The following is a 15,765-nucleotide window of genomic DNA, read 5'->3' as shown; positions in this document are numbered from 1 at the left end:
CAACAGCTGAACAGCAGCATCCAGAGAATGACTTCTAACCATGGAATCCCATCTTTTTAGGTCAATACACTTATCTTCCATCCCCTGCCTCAAACCTGTTCAGTGCCTGTCACACACTTAACACAGGAAGTATCTTTCCTCACCATCGCCTTGTAACGAGAAGTCAGCACAGACAAATCAGTTTTGATCTTGGCCATCTGGCAGACTACAGATCAGACTGAACCAGCTTTAAACAAAGCAGGTTCCAAAGCCCGAGGAAGTTGAACCATTGAAACACAACTTGTGGTGCAGTGTTGTCGCTCATTGTGAAACACTTACCGTCATGATGAGCCCCTTTTCCTGGAAGTATTTGATCAAGGGCGACGCATTCTGCTTGAAGTTGGCCAGCCTCCTCTGGGTGGCTTTCACATTGTCGTCAGGTCTGCCCTGCTGCTCCGCCCTCTTCAGCAGCCTCTCCTTGAGCCTCTGGCTAGTGCAAGCCAGGAACACAACCAAGTCTGGGGGGCAGATCTGTGGAAAGAGTGCACCAACAGGTGAGTCGTAGTCAGGTCGGCTGCATAGTTGGGGCTCACCTAGAGGTTTCATCCTGGAAACTCTTTGGACGCTCAAGAACTTACAGTTTCTCAGCTGAGCTTTCAGGCTGATTCAAAGACAGACATTTATTAAATAGCTACTGAATGCAGAACACTCAGCCATGTGTCAGGGCACAGAGTTTAGATAAGAAATGGCCTTCGAGAATCCATTCATCATCAAGCATTAATTAAGCACTTACTATATACCAGGCATTGTGCTATGTAATAGGGAAACAGCATGTGCTCAGACAAGTCAGTTAATACTCAAATCAAGAAGCATGTATTAAGTGCCTACTATGTGCCAGATGCTGTAACTCTAAGTAGAAGTAAATAAAAAGCAATTTTTGATTGAGGGGATCTTGGAAGTCCCCATGTAGGAGAAGGCTTTTTTGCTGGGTTTTGAAAGAAAACAGGGATTCTAAATAAGGAGGGAGTGCATCCTAGGCATAGGGGGAAGCCAGTGCAAAAGCTCCAAGGTGAGAGAGAATGTTATTAGTCAGTCTCTCGACAAGCATTTATTGAGTGCTTACTGTGTATCAAGAATTTCTGTATATTTCTACATTACCAACAAAACCTAATAGGAAGAGATAGAAAGAAAAGTTACACTTCAAATAATTTTTTGTATGTATAAAATATTTAGGAGACTACTTATCAAGAAACAGAACTACATTGATATAACTACAAATGCTCTTTGAGGTAATATAGACCTGAATAATTGCAGAAATATTAATTGCTCATGGAAGGGCTGAGCCAGCATAGTAAACAGGACAAGACTACCTAACTTTATTGAATTCCATACCAACCAAAGTACTGAAGGATTACTGTAGAACTAAAGAAGAAAAAAGATAATGAAATTCATCAGGAAGAACAAATGGTCAAGAACCTCAAAGAAGTAATGAAAAAAAAGTGGGAAGGAAGAGGCCCTGATGGTGTCAGATGTCAGACTATGCTACAATTCAGTAATTGTCTAAATGATTTGATATTGGTTAAAAAAAAAAGTAGAGATTGATGATTAGAACACATGAAATATACAATATACAGAAACAAGAAAACCTAGAAGCCTAGAGTTTGACCAATTCAAAGACTCAAATTCTTGGGGGTAAAGATTCAACGAAAACTGCTGAGAAAATTGGAAAGCAATGTGGCAGAAATTATATTTCAATCAATATCTTCTACCATGTGCCAAGATCAACTCCAAGGGTATACATGACTTAGACATTGAAAGGTCACATCCTCAATAAATTAGAGGAATAATGAAGAAATTTCCTTCTGGATCTATAGGTAAAAGAAGAACCCAAGACTAAATAAGGGATAGAGAGAATCACAGAAGATAAAACGGAAAATTTTGAGCACAAAAAGTTAAAAAGCTTTTGAGTAAACAAAACTAAGCTAGTTAAAGTTAGAGGGGAAAGTTAATTGGGAAAAAATTCTCTGATCTTTGGGAAAAGTCTCATTTTCAAGATATATAAGGAATTGATTGAATTTTATAAGAATAAGAATGATTCTGCATTTGATAAATGGTCAAAGGGTACAGAAAGCCAGTTGCCGAAAGAAGAAATCCAAGCTATCATCGGTCATATGAACAAAAATGTTCCAAGTCATTAATCTTCAGAAAGTTGCAAATTAGAGCAATTCTGGGTTTCCACAATGTATCATTTGTTTGACAACAATGAGAAAAAGGAAAACTGACAAATGTTGTAGGGGCTGTGGAAAAATAAAGACATCAAAGCACTGTTGGTGGAGATGTGAATTGGTCTAGCCATTCTGGAAAGCCATTTGGAACAAGGTCCCCAAGTCACCTTTTTAGTGACTTTAGGAAAAGAATTCATACTTAGAAAATATTTACAGCAGCTTTTTAGCAAAGTCAAACTAGAGACTAAGAGGGTGTCCACATACAGGAGATTGGCTAATCAAGGCATGGTACACGAAAGTAATATTGTGCCATCAGAAATGATAAAATAGGTATTCTACAGGTTGATGCCGAACTAGGAACATAAGTCATATAATAACATTATAAAGGACAGCTTTGAATGAGAAAACGAGTCTGGAAGACTGAAGGTGAAGTGTGCCTCCCCCTCCCGCCAAAGAGGCAGATATCTCAGTGGACGGTGAGACACAGTTTTGGACATGACTGAGGGGAGAATTTGTTTTTCTTGATTATGCATATTTGTTACAAGAGTTCTTTTTCTTTTTCTTTTCCAGTGGGGGAGTGGGAGAAACAAAGGAATGCTTGTGAATTGAAAAAATTTAGAATTAAAAAAAGACATTAAGAGAGGTTCCTAGGGGCACAGAGACCATGTCATGGTCAGGATTTAAAACCAGGTCCTCCTGTCCAGCTTTCTATTGATTATGCCACACTACTTCTCACTTTTCACATTGTAGGTTCTGATAGATGTTAAATTTAAATAGCTAAGAAGATAGTGCTTTAAAAAAAGGTTTACAAAGGGCTTTATTTAGATTATCCCATTTGATCTTCTCAATGATCCTAGGAGGTAGGTGCTATTATCATCATCCCCATTTTACAGATGAGGAAACTGAGGCAGACAGGTGAAATGACTCGCCCTGGGGTCTCACAGATGAGCCCATATTTGAACTTCGGTCTTCCTGCACTCTTCACCACCTGGCTGCTATAAGGCAGCTTCTGAACAAAAACATACAGGAAGCAGTAGAGAGCCACATGGAATAGCACTTTTATGTTTATAATGAGCACTCTGGACAATCAAACAATTTGGTAATTTAAAAAAATATGCTGCTCTTTGAAATAATCAAAATTTCTTTTTGTTTCAGTGTAAGGCAGGGGTTCCTAACCTTTTTTTGTGCCACAGACCCCTTTGGCAATCGGGCAAAGGCAATAGACCCCACTCTGTACATGGTATGGCTTGGACTAAGTGATATGAGGCAGCTTCAGAACCTTGGAGTCCTTCTTAAGTCTTCTTTCTCCCTTATCCACCAAGTTGGACCCTTTGCCATGTTGGCCTCCATAACAACTCTCCCATTCATCGCTGCCTCTTCACTGACCTGGCCAGCCACCCTAATTCTGAACTCATTTCCTCTCAGCTGAGCTAGGTAGCAGGACCAGACTGAGGGGTAGGGAGCAATGGAATCAACAATGGTTGTGGCATCTTCCACACCTGAGCTCCAATCATAGTGTCTTTGAGCAATAATCATAGCAATGATATGAACACTATTTCCACGGAACTTCAGGGTTTGCAAAGGGCTCTGTATCTTTTGTCTCACTCCTCTGTGCCTCAGTTTCCTCATCTGTTAAAGAGGACATTGATGACATCTGTAGGTCTCACTGCCTCTAAACGGAGGGTCCTACAATCCCAAGGTTTCTGCTTCGGTTTCACCCCCTCTTCCCATCCGATCTCCTCAAACCCTCCCCAATAGTTTGCCCAAGGCACAGGTGCAGTCATGCTGTTCACAAGTCCAAAAACTGGCTCTCTCTTGCCTCCAGGATGAAATGCGAACCCCTCTTCCCAGCTAGAAGACCCTCTCTGGTCTTCCTCTAACCTACCTTTCCACCCTTAAGTTGTGTTCCTCCTCTTCTCACACTCTACATGCCTCTGGGAATTTGCAAAAACTGTCTCTGAATTTCTAGAATGATCTCAGTCTTCATTTTCCCTTTTCAGAATCCTTGTTTCTTCTCATCTCTGCTGGCTGGTTCCAAAGTTTTTCCTGACTCCCACACGTGTGACAGTTCTCACCATTTATCCCATTACCTTGCAGGTGTGTACTTAACCTGCAGCAGCTAACCTCTTTACAGTCAGGACCAGTTTCAAATTCCCAGTATCTAGCACAGAGTAGGGGCTTAATCCATGTTTGCTAGATTGAACAGAGAGAGGTAATTATGGGGTGATTCTGACCAGATCTGGGAATACATGTATTTAATGTAGCCTCTCACACCATTCATTTCTCTTTATAAATTCTGTGTAGATCTCTCTCTCTCTCTCTCTCTCTCTCTCTCTCTCTCTCTCTCTCTCTCTCTCTCTCTCCTCTACATATAAATTCTATATAAATGAATTCCTAGATATAATTTCTGGTAGTTTTTTACACCACCTTCTTTATCTTTGAAGAAAGCCACTAAATCCAGTTGTATTCCAGTTGTATTCCTGTTGTGCTCTAGGATCAGACATTTGCTCTCTGCCTCACTGATAAAAGCAACGGGGCTCCTCACTGATGCTTCTGCAGCTCCTTGTCACACTAATCGGGGGCATTTTTCACAGTCACAGCATTCAAGGAGATGGCTTCATTTCGGCTCCCACCCTCTGCACTCCACAAGGCAAAGGTGCTAATTCATAGAATTCCTCTCGGTAAGTGCTGAGTGAGAACCAGACTCTCCTGGGATGAGTGTGCTTGTGGAGAACTCTGCAGTGCTGCCTGGCAGAGGGGCTAGAGAGCAGGAAGTGGAGTCAGAGTGGCCTGGGTTCAAGTCTTACCTCAGACACATACTCAGGTGTCCCAGACAACTCTCCAGGACTGTAAGGTATAGAACAGACCCTGACCTGCATGGAATGGTGCTTCCTCACCACAGAGCTGGCTGCCTTTCTACAGTCATGGAATCACAGGTCCAGGTCAAAAGACTGAGGAAAATGTTATTTACTCAGGAATGCTTTATCCTAAACAAAAGGAATTAATGATGCTTTAATTCTCTAACAAGTCGAGGAAGCAGTAGTGAACTCCTTCTCCTGTGCCCTTGCCTGATTCAATTTGATTGGATGTCTGGCAGGAAGTGATTCCTTCTTAGGGAACTGAATATAGATCTCCTATCTGCATAGCCATGATACCACCTCCATCAGTCTGAATGGGGATGAATGGCAGGGTCTGGCTGAAGCTCAAAAGGTAGCTCCATACCCTGATTCTCAGAAGGGGCCTCAGAGGTCTCTACTTCAGGTACATGCAAGGTCACTGTACTTATTGCTAAATTAATACAACAGTCACAGCAACAACGAACCTGGCTTCTGGATACCAACTTTGGCTTTGAGCCTATCCCACCCCAGTCTGCTTCATCCCCTGGTATAGACAACCCATCAGGCATCTTTTGCCCAATGAGACTTTCTCTTTTCTCATCCTTTCATGTCTTCCCCTTCCATTCACAAAGCACAAAACAACCCTCCATTGATCAAGAAGGTGCTCACCTTCCCCCACAATTCCAGTTCACTCTTCCCTGCCCCTTCTCTCCCCCAACACAGTCACAGCCTACTGGGTCTAGGGATGGGGAGGGTTAAACGTCCAGACCCTCCGGAGTACAGGATTCAGAAGGGTAAGGATGGGGATCATGGTGATGGAATTTGTACAGAACTGCCTGAAGAGCATTTTGGGCTGGGTGGTGCTAGGACCCATGTGCCAGTTCTCATACATCAAGGGAGGACCAGTGTCCACTGGGCACACAGAGAACTCCCTGTTCAAGCTGGGTTTGTAAAGAGCATGCCCTAGAGAAGACAGAAAAGACAAAGTAATGGGGATTGATTGCCCAACCATGATGTGTCCCTGAAAGCTCCTTGAAGTTGGGCATGTATTCCCATCGCCAACACCATTGCTTGCACATTTTCTCTAGGTGGGACCTGTGATTTTATTGGTATGAAGAGCTCCCAATGAAGACATTCCTTCTACCAATGTAAGCTGGCATTGCATGACTACTTGGAGAGTTAGCTGCAGGCCCTGAGAGGTTAGGGGGTTTATCCAGGGTCACATAGCCAAGATGGGTCAAAGGTGAGAGTTCAAGCTCTTCCTCACACCGAGGTCAGTTCTCTATATACATGGTATAGTAATATCATGCTACCTGGCACACAGTAGGTGCTTAATAAATGTCCATAAAATGGACAGCAGAGACCACAGGATTTACTCAGCTCTTTTTTGATTTCATTTTCTCTACCACAGAAAACAGTTTTAGGCTGGAAGAACAACTTGAACAGACAACAGGGACCCAACCACAGAATTAAGAAGATGGCAAAAGAGCACCGGACTTTCTTAGCATTGCTAAAGTGCCTTAGACATGTGGAAGCAACTTTGGCATGGAGTTTATAGGAAGAGACTGATTTGGAATTGTTACCAAATTCATCACTTGTAAAGAGCTAAGAATCCTTTCCAAGAACCCATTATAAAAGGCTTAAGCCTTGGTGGTATGATTTGAAGAATTCCAGAACCCAAACCATAGCTGTGTTTATCCATAAACAGCTCCCTAGAGAGGTACCTTACATTTCATCTTTACAGATTCATTCCTTTGCCAAAGACAGGGCTGCCCCCTGATGAAATGCAGACACCCTTGGGAGAAGTAATACTTTAAGGAAGCTCTCAATAGTCATTATTCCATGAAGGCTGGGAAGAGTCCTTGGTGATCTTTCAGTCCATTCTTCTTTTGTAGATGATGAGAGTGAGGCCTGGTGACTAGTTCCAACTATTCAACATAGACCCATTGGAGAATCCCTGCTTCTGCTTAGAAGCCCTCCTAGTCGAGGGGAGCCCTTCCCTCTCAAAGCAGGCCATCCACCTCTTGGAGGGCTCCAATTTTACCTAATTTTTCTCTTTGTAATTCCTTTAAATTCTGGTTCTGCCCTCCAGGTACAAGCAGAACATATTTCATTCCTTCTCCATATACCGCACTTCAAACACTTGAAGATGATATTCACATACCCTTAAGTCATCTCTTGTCCATCCCCAACTTCAACTGGACTCCAAGCCAAACTGGTCACCATCTTAGACACTCTTCAGCTTATCAATGTCCTTTATAATTGGGTTACCCAGGACTGAACATGCTACTCCAAACTCTGATAAGGGCAGAGTATGGTGGGATTATCCCCTTCCTGTCCCTGGAAGTTGTGGCTCTCTGAATGCAGTCCAAGGTCACATTCACTTTTTTAATGTACCAAATTTCACTGGAAACTCCTACTGAGTTTGCAGTCCACTAAAACACTCAGATTGTTTTCAGAACAAGTGCTATGTATATTCCCTCCTCCTTGTGCTTGTGAAGTTGACTTTCTGTACCCAGAACAAGTCTTCACATTTACGTCTATGAAATTTTATTTTATAAGATTCGTCCAGAAGAACAAAAGGTCAAGAATTTCAAATAAACTAATAAAAAAATGTGAAGGAAGGTAATTCAACAGTATTAGAACTTAGAATGGCAGTTGGAAGAGTAGAGAGAAGTGGATGGAAATGGAAAATGTACAGGTTGAATGGATGAAACATGGCTATTGATTGGATGGGGGAAGGGAAGAGAGGAGAGGATGACTCCTAAGTAGAGATCCTAGGAATAATTGTGAAGCTCTTAAAATTTGAAGGAAAATTAGGAAGGGGAGAAGGTTTGGGGAGAGGATGATGGGTTCCATTTTGGACAAGCAGAGAATGAGGTACCTAGAGATCCCCAGTGTTCATTTAGCACAGTGCCTGGCACATTTAGTGAATGTTTATTAACTTATTGACAAGGTTATCCAGCAGGTGGTAAGGGTCTGGAGCTGAGGAGAGGTGTGTGTGTGTGTGTGTGTGTGTGTGTGTGTGTGTGTGTGTGAATAGCTAGACTGGGAGAGTCATCTGCATGGATGGTTATGGAACTCACAGAAGTTGACAACTAAGTGATTTCTGAGCTCATCCTTCAGGTTCTGAAATCTTGGGTGACTCAAAATAAATACAGCATGTGACAGCGCAGAGCATATTGCATGACATTTGAGGGATACAACATGAGTGCGAAATGACTTAGCCCAAGGACGCTTCATTCCTGGGTGTGACCTTTGAGATGAGTGGGGAGAGGGGAATTTTGGCTAAATGCAAACGTGGGAAGGATGAGATGCATTCCAGCCAGAGGGGATGCCAGTCAGAAGGGCTAGAGATTCCAAAGATTAGTTCAGGCCAGATATGGAAAGCCTGGAATGCCAGACTGAGACTTGAAGACTTTTTGGGTAAAAACACAGAGGCACCGAGGATTCTAAGTCAGAGTTGGAAACAATGGAATGATAGAGCTTTGCCGTAACTATTCAACCCCATCTTGGTTACAGCTGGAGATCACTTTCAGAGGATGCCAGTGGTGGGGAATCTCACCTCTGATACAGCCTACTTGTAAATACATTCTTGAACTCTTAGAAATGAGTGAAAACAGTGGGGGTGGTGGTAAAATTGAACTGCAAAGAATGCCACAGTAAATGTTTCTTCTACCTATCGCTTCCAGCATGGAAGAAGTAATAACTTGGAAATGAGACAGTTCCGGGACGTTGCTGAAAATTGTTTTCTCTTAATGGCTTTACAAACAGAGACTGATAACAAACCAAATCATCAGGCAAACACTTCTTATTACACAGTTTATGAGTATTGCTGTCATGCTGAGACCAAGGACACAACAGGCAAGCACGCTGTAGACGTGCCTTTTCTTAGATTTAACAAATATTTGCTGAGTGAAAGAAGAAATGAATGAATTGATGAGTGAAAGAAGGATGGGAAATGAGATCAGTTGGTTGTTTTGTCTACATGGCGTTAACTCGCACTTCGACTAATTCTCCTCTAATTGAATAAGATAAATGGACTGAGGTGCGGATGGAAGAGACCACTTCCTTTTGGTCTTTTACCAGATAGATTTTACATTCAGAATGTTATTCTTGCCTTTGCATAATTGCCTTGGGATACACATTCCTTTCATTCCCATCCTCCTCCCAGCCTCTGCTTTGGATTGCCTTATTCTTTAGGAAGAAAAGACGAGTGAATACAGCTAAACCAGACCAGGTCATCTGGGAGCAGAATGAAGTGATAATAGGGAGTCAAGTACTAGAAGAAATTAGAAGGAAGCAGAAACAGAAATTACTCTCACTAGTAGATGAAATTTGAATAATAAGGCCATGAATGAGACTCTACTGAGATGTTCACAAGAAGGAAACCTTTTACATTTTAAGGATGCCCCTGAAGGAAGTGGCATCATTGGAGGGGGAAGAATCACAGACATTCCAAGGTGGAAGGGATCTCGGCTACCTCCAAGTCCAGCCCATGCCTGAAAGGTCCTCACTACAATACACCTGACAAGAGAACATTCAGACTTTTCTTGGACATCTCCAGTGAAGGAGAACCCCCTAACAACTGAGTCAAACCATCCCGCTTTGGAACACCTCTAAGTGGTTTCCCCCCTCTTTTAATGATCCTACACCTGCCTTTTTCTAAGTTCAGACTCCTTAGATGCAGTCTCTCTGTCCAATAGGGACAAGAAGTCTCTGTCACCCTCTTAGCTGGCAGAGCTCTTTGCTTTTGTAGGGAATCCGAATGGACTCATTTGTGTATGTGACACCTTTTCCCTTCTCCTGCTCCCAAGAGAACATCATCTCCTTCTCCTGTGTCTGGGTTTCTCCAGGTTAGAAGCACCTTACACATAGTAGGTGCTTGATGAATTGAATTGAATTATGTTTCCTTTTTTAGTCAAAAGGTCCAGTTGAAGCCAGAGTTAGGTAAATAAATTTTAAATCAAAGCCAAGAATTTTCTGAGCTTGAGAAGAACTGGCTACTGAGGGGAAACACAGGAAGAGGCAATGAAATAAATTCTGGCTGTGAGATCAATTCAGCCTGGTCATTCTGTGGATTGGGACAGATTATTTATGATCAGCAGGGATTAACACATGATTCATTAGACTGCAGTGAGTGTTACCAGTGACTTAAAATGGCAATAACTGTGTTCAGTTCAGTTTATTTGATGTTTGTGGAGGAGGTCAAAGACAACAGCTCCTGGGCTAGATCTAAAGGGAGACTGACAGTAACTCTTGCTAGCTTGGTGTGCTGTGGACTCCATACCATTCTCAGAATCACAGACCCATAGAATGCCTGAGTTGGAAGGAACCTCAGTGCCCTTCAGTCTCCCCCGAATCAGAACAGGAATTCCCCACAAGGGGTCAGCCAGCCCTTCTTTAGTCTTCCACCAAGGGGAAACCTGTTACTTCCAAAGGTGGTCTTTTCCACTTCAGGAGAGCTCTAATTTTCGAGAAAGTTTCCTTCCATTCTACTTCTCTGTAATTTAGGATCATAAAACTTTAGATTTATAGTTGTTGCTGTTTAGTCATTTCTGTCTTGTCTGACTCTTTATGACCCCATTTGGGGTTTTCTTGGCAAACATACTGGTGTGGTTTGCCATTTGCTTCTCTAGCTCAATCTACAGATGAGGAAACTGAGGCTGACAGGGTTAAGCGGCTTGCCCAGGGTCACCCAGCTAGTGACTGAAGTCAGATTTGAATTCAAGAAGGTGTGTTTACTTGACTTCAGGTTCAACATTCTGTCTACTGCTCCATCAAACTGCCCACTCCTCTTATACCTGCCCAAATAAAGCTTCCTGAAAGGGGGTAGTTGAGGGCCTTAAGCTGGTCTGCTTAGTGGGAGGAGACAGGATGGCCATGTTTGATTTGACCAGCAATGCCCATATTCCAAAGGTGGAGACCAGAGGAGGGAGGGAGTAGTCTTTTACCTTCAACTATACCAGACATATTAGGCTACACGCATATTGTGATTTAGTTAAATTTCCCTCGTCCTTAACTATTATTTATCCTTGGGGTCTAATGTTAGGACTTTTATTCCCATTTAGTTTCATCTTATTCAATCCAGCCCATTCATCCAGCCAGTTGCTGACATTTTTCTGGATCCCAATTCTGATCATCCACTGTGTCAGTTGTCACTCCCTCTCTGTGCTGTCTGCCACTTCTGCTGCGCCCTGACCCTGAGGTTTGGTGGTGAGCTCAACAAGGAAGCTTGGGCCTCTACAAAAAGTCAAATTCTCCTTGGAACAGTACTGCCTTGGCACAAAGAAAAATCTGACTGAAAGTGGGCACTATGCTAATAGGAAAATGTCAAGCCCTTTGTCCTTAGAACCTTAGAAAAAGTAGTTTCTTTCAGAGAGAGCCATAAGCTTTCTTCCAAAGTTCCTTCTTTTAGAACACTGACTTTCCCATGGAAACGTATCCCCTGTACGCCAAGAAAATCACAGAATCTTGGTTTTAAAATGTTCCAGACATGTAGCTGAATCTTTAAAAAATATTTCTTGGAGGAAAATGTAATTCCAGGATATATGAAATACTAAGTGGAGCCAAGGGAATGCAAAACAAATGAGAAATTGTGCTCCTGTCCCATGAACATGCCAAGCACAGATTTATTCAATGAAAAAGAGGAAGAAGGAACGGATGTCACTGGGAAAGCTTTTACCTGGCATTAATACATAGAGTTGAGAGGTTCATGATAAAAGACTTTTTTTAAAGCTACAGTCATATTTTTAGTCTATCTGCAGATATTTTACTTTTGATGGGGGCCGGGAGGATGTTGACTCTTGTTTTCTGTAGCTCACATCCTCAGGTTTGTTGCTCATTCTCTCAACTTGACCTTGGTATCTGTGTAGAAGGAGACTCATAAAATGCTATTGATGCACTCAAGGAACAAGAGTTCAAACCACTTCTAAACTAGCCATTACCTAAGGCTGTCTCAGGATGACTGAGTTATTCATTGGAGCACCCAACTTAGCCTGGAGGAGCACAGCACAGCAAAGCGACTTTTTGAGACCATTTATTCCAATGCTCCCATTTCATGGAAAAGGGAGATGAGGACCAGAGAGCAGCCAAGGCCAAGCCAGAAGGAAGGGATTCAAACTGCCATGCTCCAAACCCGGACCACTTTCTGTTGCACCAGAGTGCTCTCTCTCTCTTGTACTTCCTAAGTGGCAGGAGTAGTCATGAGTGGGCTGTTGATGGCTATATTTCAGATGCCTGTAGTCACAGCGTCATTGTCAATGGTCCCAAGCTGTTCCCCATGGCAAAGACCCAATCTTGGCTCATCACCAAGATTCTCCAGGTGATGCTCTCCCTGTATGGCTGTACATCAGAAGCACCACGATCCAAGAAGAACCAAAATGGGAAACAAGGAAGTGACACACACGATGGGGGTGAGTTGGTCACAGCAGATGATGTGTGCTAAGTGGCATGAAAGAATAATCATTCAGTCAATCAAGAAACCTTCATTGGGTGCTTCATACGTGCCAAATACTAGTGTTAGAGTCAAGTTACAGTGTGTCTGACTGGCTGATCAGACCAATAGGAGCTCAGCATGCTCTTTCACAGGTCAGGCATGAACAGTACATATGAACATTGAGGGTGGATTCTATATTTGTGCATCTCCCATTTCTTTTGAGCTGCTTCCATTCTGCTTTGCTCACAAAGCACCACACCTTCTCTGATATGGGCACACCATGCTGAGCAGTCCTGTGCCAGTGTCTCCTATGTCTCCCAATCAATTCCAAAGTTCTTAAGTGAGACCTTGAGGATGTCCTTGTATCACCTTTTCTGACCCTGTGAGCACTTACCCTGTGTGAGTTCTCCATAAAATAGTCTTTTAGTCAAAAAGTTTGGCCCTTACGCAATGTGACTGGCCCATCAGAGTTGTGCTCTCTGCAGCAGAGCTTGAATGCTTGTCAGTTTAGCTCAAAAAGGGACCTCAGTATTCAATACCTTATCCTGCCGGATGATCTTCACAATCTTCCTAAGACAGTTCAGATGGAAGCAAATTAGTTTTCCCGCATGGCATTGGTAGACCGTCCAGGTTTCACAAGCATACATACATGAGATCAACACAATGGCTCTGTAGACCTTCAGTTTGGTAGGCAGCCTGATATCTCTTTCGTCCCACACTTTCCTTTGGAGTCTCCCAAACACTGAGCTAGCTTTGACAATGTGTATGTCAACCTTACCATCTATGTGGATATCCCTGGAAAGTATACTGCCGAGATAAGTGAACTTTTCCCAAACTTCTCCATTTGCTGTAACCGATGGTTTCACATATGGTGTGGTGCTGGCTGATGGTGCACCTGTGCTTTCTTGGTGCTGAATCATCTCCACAGAAGATTTTGTGCACTTTTTTTATGTTTTGACCTCAGCGTGGGATTCCAGCTTGCAGGAGTAATCAGGTCAGGGTTGGGTCAGCAGATAATTTTTAGGTCACCTTTTCTAGTCCCTTCCTCATAATAGGAGGTGAACAGTGCAATCCTTAAAAGGCTGCTCAGACACCCAGGGGGCTCCAAATCCCACTGCTGCTTCCGGTGAGAAGATGACCCTGTGTGCAGGGTTGTGACTACAGCTCCCACTGTATCCACCCCTGATGCTTCTTCACTTGCTTGTAACTATATGTCTTTGAGATAGATAAAAATGGTACAATGGTATGGGTGATGTCTTTTGACTTGTGCATAAATTGGATTTAAGTGAGGCAGAGTTGCACACAGTTGTTGGCCTCACTCTCTCCTCTAGGGACATCACAGTGCAGTGGCAGAACAGAACCAACATGAGTAGTGATGGCTCAGAATGCAGCGGATGACCTCGGTGTCTTCAATGTCTAACCAAGCACTAAGCACTCCACATCACCTGCTTTCAGCTGCCTTCATGGTCGTTGGAACAAATTGTTCTCATCTGCCCATTCCACCAGGGGAAATCTTCATACCCTCTAACTCACCAATGGGTTTGCTATCCCTCTGTTACCCTCAACCTGGTTTAGCCCGTCTACCAACATAGTTCCCAGGGTGAGGCTGTTGGTAGAGGGGCTAAACCAGGTTGAGTTTCTTAGAGCCACAGGTGAGAGTTGGATAGAATACATGGACACCCATGGTGGAAAGCATCCCTGAAAAGGTCTTGGCAGCCCTCACACCAGAGGAACTAAGCTTCCCTGAACACACCTCATATCTTATATACTACTTTAAGCACTGAGGAAACGAAACTCAAATCCAAACTGTCCCTGTCCTCAGGAAGCTTCAAAGTACACAGATAGTCACATACCACACATAGAATTCATGGGGGGTACCCATGGGTAGGAGGCCCTAGCAGCTGGTGGGGCTCATTACAGACTTGTAGGACCAGAAAAATAGGCCAACCAAAGATATAGTAGATATGAGGGAGAGCAGATGGTCTGCCCGAGGAGAAGACAAGAGACATAGACAAAGGGAAAAGGCCTGGAGCTGGAATTTCTGCCAATAAAGGTTGACAGCTTCAGCAAGTAGTAATTTTATGGAATTGCCCAGAGCCCTGAGAGATTACACTCTCTGCCCTGGGTCATGCAGCCAGTTTGTGCCAGGTGAGACTTGTCTTCTGGCTTCAAGGAGAACTGCCTATCCACTACACAGATGACCCTAGAGATACATCAGCATGACGAGGACAGGGGATCACATTGACTGTGAACTTTTTACATCAATGAAAATCACAATCTGTCTTTAATCCATGGCCTCAGGGATGGCTACTAAGTGTCTAAGGTGATATCTTGAACCCTGGTCTTCCTAATTCCAGGTCCACAACTTTATCCATTCTTGTCACTTACTATATTAATGACGTCATAATAGGAATGCCTCATATTTGTGTAGCCTTCATGAAGGCTACACATAAAATGACAAATTATTTTAACATATTTCATTATTATTATTAATATTACTTAATAAATTGATATTAATATTAATAAATTTATTAGCATATGTTTAACATATTCTGTTATTGGCTTTAACCTCAGTCGGAATTTGTAGTTAACAATTTCTGAAAGACAAAACCTGTCCCCCCCAAAAAACCCTACCTTTGTAACAAGGTAGTATTATTTTAAAGGTGATATTGAAGATGGTTAATACAGTGATGTAATATTAATAGAATAGGAAGATCCTCCCCACCCATTAATAGGCCTAACGCATGGAGCCTGTGGTCCCATGAAACCTGGGTCACATGGAGCTCAGATTGGGAGGAACTTGCCCAGGGAGAAGGGAGAGAGAGCAGGCAGAGCAGAGCAGAGAGAAGCAAGCTGTGAGGGGGCAGAGGGAGGAATTTGTCTAGGGGAACTTGTTTTTGTGGGTACGCCTGACAGAAAGAAAGTTTAAGACTTCGGAGCTTCCTGAATTAGTGATACATACCCTGTTAAAGCTTACCTCTTTTGCCTTTGAGGAAGAGAGTTTATTATATTTTGTGAATTTACCCTGGAAATACACATGCATATTCATAGCGGCTGCTATGGGTATCGCATTGGCATTACAAGGGAGAATTGAGGAATTCAGTTCAACTCAATTTGATAAGATTTTAGGATGAGTCAGGTGCTATGTTGGGGGTGATTACCCAGCCTTGAGCTTTCAGTACTATAGAGGAGGTAAGATGTAGACAAGAGATGATGGTAGAAGGCAGGCCATGTATGCCGTTAGAGGGACACAGGGTGCTAAGGGAGCATGAGGGCAGAAAGGAGA

General features: G+C 42.9%; 1 protein-coding gene across 3 annotated transcripts in view; it reads right to left on the bottom strand.

Annotated features, from left to right (window-relative positions):
• AK5 (adenylate kinase 5) overlaps positions 1–15,765 on the bottom strand; it is a 196,460-nt gene that overhangs the window by 123,624 nt on the left and 57,071 nt on the right. For all 3 annotated transcript variants that reach the window (XM_072649905.1, XM_072649908.1, XM_072649907.1), the window contains exon 6: positions 319–510. In XM_072649905.1, the coding sequence (XP_072506006.1) occupies positions 319–510 (192 nt within the window). The remainder of the gene's footprint in view (positions 1–318; positions 511–15,765) is intronic.

This window comes from Notamacropus eugenii, chromosome 2 (genome assembly GCF_028372415.1).
Source record: "Notamacropus eugenii isolate mMacEug1 chromosome 2, mMacEug1.pri_v2, whole genome shotgun sequence".
Taxonomy (NCBI): domain Eukaryota; kingdom Metazoa; phylum Chordata; class Mammalia; order Diprotodontia; family Macropodidae; genus Notamacropus; species Notamacropus eugenii.
Note: the sequence above shows the minus strand (reverse complement) of the source record. Positions and strands in the feature narration are given on the sequence as shown.